Here is a 2833-nt window from a genome sequence, read left to right as displayed (position 1 = left end):
AAAATCAAACTCCCACATTTTATAGATGAGTGTCAATTTGAGAGGATAAACTTATTGCCCAGAATATCACATGTCACAAGTAACGGACCTGTTATTTGAACTGAGGTACTGAAAATGTACAGAATTTCTCAAAAGACAATTCTTTTTAAGCTTTAAACACTTAAATGTGTACTAAGATTTTTGGGATATCCAGTCTATTCCTGCATTTTTTTTCCATACTATTACAAGAATGAAGAATCTGTGACTTAAGGTGGGGGAAGAGATGAAAATGTTTTTCAGGAATTTGAGAAACATTATAAATATTAGGAAATTACTTTGTCTCACTTTCTAGAGAAGATTATGAGAAATGACTGCAAGTCAGTGAGGAGGAAATTGAAGACATAATAAGGATAAAGTCCTTAGCAATAAGATGTATTTGAAAGCAGATTAGCTGCTGTGTCTGATAGTGTGGGACTCATGCAAATATTGTCTCTCTTAATAAAATGTAAGTTCATTGATTGCAAGAAACATATTTCAAATTTTATCTGTTTAAATCCAATGCCTAAAACAATACTCAATGTCAACATTTTATAAATGCTTGATAAATTATTTTCCCAAGCAAGAAAACTTCTACATTAGGCTGTTTACTATTGTAGAATATAATGGAATAGACTGTTTTATGTATATATGTTGTATTAAATCTTCTAATAGGTCTATTCAGTTAAATGGTCCATTAAATTAGTGTTTATTGGTACTTAACGATAAAATGAAAACCTAACAACCATCAAAAATCATTCTCTGCATATTAAGATATATATATATATTTTCTCTAAAGGATGACAGAATAATCAGGGAGAAGTTGGCAAAGATGAATTTAATTTGTCTAAGACAAATTTGCTTGCTTACAATAATACAACAGAAACACACTATACATTGGGCATTAAAGAGGATGCTTATATATCATTTTTTAAAGAGACTTTTCAAGGCACCTTTTACCTCTTTGTTCCTCAAGCAGTAGACCAAAGGATTGAGCATGGGGATGACCAAGGTGTAAAAGACAGAAGCAATCTTGTCTGTGTCAAAGGAGTGGCTAGACTGGGGCTGCAGGTACATGAAGAGAAGTGTCCCATAGAATACAACCACCACTGTGAGGTGAGAGCCACAGGTAGAGAAGGCTTTGTGCCTGACCTCAGAAGAATTCATCCTGAGGATGGCAAGAATAATGAGCATGTAGGAGATAAGGATAACCAAGAGGGAAGAAACAAAATTAAATGTGGCAAAGACCATAATGATTAGTTCAATGTCATTTGTGTCTGAGCATATAATGGACAATAGAGGGAGACCATCACAGTAGAAATGTCTTATTACATTTGATTTACAGAAAGATGATTTAAAAAGCTTTATTGTGACCAGCAGGGATACGGTGATGCTATAGAGGTATGAGATAGCCACCAAAATCCAACATACTCTGTCTGAGACAATGATCATATAACGGAGGGGCTTACAGATAGCCACATAACGGTCATAGGCCATGGCGGACAGGATAAAAAGTTCACTGGTGATAAAAATCACAAAGAAAATTAGCTGTATTGCACATCCACTATAGGAAATGATATTTTTCTCCTTGATGAAACCAGCAAGCATTTTTGGCCCAATAGCTGTGGAATAGCCAAGATCAACAAATGCCAGATGCCTGAGAAAAAAGTACATTGGGGTTTGGAGGTGGGAATCAACACTGGTTAGGATGATTATACCCAGATTTCCAAGAGATATGGCCATATAGTTGAATAAAAACACAAGAAAAAGAGGGCCCTGCAGCCCAGGATGGTTTGTGATGCCCATGAGAATGAATTCAGTCACCTGGCTCCCTGAGGTTTCGTTCAGCTTGATCATTTCTTCCATACAAAGATCATAATCTGAGAAGAAAAGGAAGAATCCTTCTCTGAGGAATGTCTGAATATATAATGAGGCAATTGGTGGATAGTGATGTCTTAGAGAAAATGAGCAGGGATTTTCCTACATTATTTCACTGTAATTTTATTAATTTAGTTTCCATGTGGTGAATTCACTCAAATTGAAATCATATCATCTCTTATTATTTCATATCATATCATATCATATCATATCATATCATATCATATCAGCATCCTGTCTCCAAGAAGAAAATGAATATTTTTTTAATTTTACAAAATAGAGAGTGAATATGAAACTACACATTCTCCAGGGGTGATACAGTAAAATATTATGAATATATTTTAAAATATTTTAACTAATTAATGAGTCAAAGATTATAATGGGATACTAATACAGGATAGAATATATAAAATTACCTTATAGAGGAACTGTGAAGCAGGTATAATGTTGAATTTGAAGTTAAGAAGACATGTGCTTAAAAAAGCATATCCAATATATTTCCAAGTAACCCTTTGTTAGTCATGTAACTTACTAGTTGTTGGACCAGTGTCTATAAACATGCAAACATGCACTATGGCTGCAAAGTGATGGCCCATGCCAAGAGATTCAATTTACTTTTTCAGAGTGTCCTACATCTTCAAAAGCAAAGGTCCAGTGTATATTGCAACCTCTATCTCATATAGTCATTAATTGTATGATACCCAGGGAGACTCCATATATCTATTCACTCTCTTTAGTCTCCCTTCCCTTTGACTTTTCAGAGAGAAAATATTTTTCCACCTGGATTACGAAAGTGAACTAGACTAACAATTTTGAAGTTTTTAATGTATTTTATTCTGAGACTCATGAAAAGACTTTTTTTTAAAAATACTTCTTCTTCAGATGATAATCAGTTGCATAGCAATTATCTCAAAGATCACTGAGAACCCGTATGTGATTA

The 2833-nt window shown here is 34.0% G+C and overlaps 1 protein-coding gene across 1 annotated transcript; it reads right to left on the bottom strand.

The window, feature by feature from the left end:
* Window positions 1-939: 939 nt before the first annotated feature.
* LOC114040129 (olfactory receptor 8K1-like) lies at window positions 940-1881 on the bottom strand. The gene has a single exon (XM_027858122.1). It carries the CDS (start codon window positions 1879-1881, stop codon window positions 940-942), a length of 942 nt encoding a protein of 313 aa, XP_027713923.1.
* Between the last annotated feature and the right edge of the window lie 952 nt (window positions 1882-2833).

This window comes from Vombatus ursinus, unplaced genomic scaffold, assembly GCF_900497805.2.
Source record: "Vombatus ursinus unplaced genomic scaffold, bare-nosed wombat genome assembly UNPS02012710.1, whole genome shotgun sequence".
NCBI classification, from domain to species: Eukaryota; Metazoa; Chordata; class Mammalia; order Diprotodontia; family Vombatidae; genus Vombatus; species Vombatus ursinus.
This window is presented reverse-complemented; position numbering and strand designations above follow the sequence as displayed.

Bases quoted from the DNA above. Each gene is read 5' to 3' on its own strand.
- LOC114040129 (XM_027858122.1), bottom strand. From the start codon at position 1,881: ATGGAAGAAATGATCAAGCTGAACGAAACCTCAGGGAGCCAGGTGACT.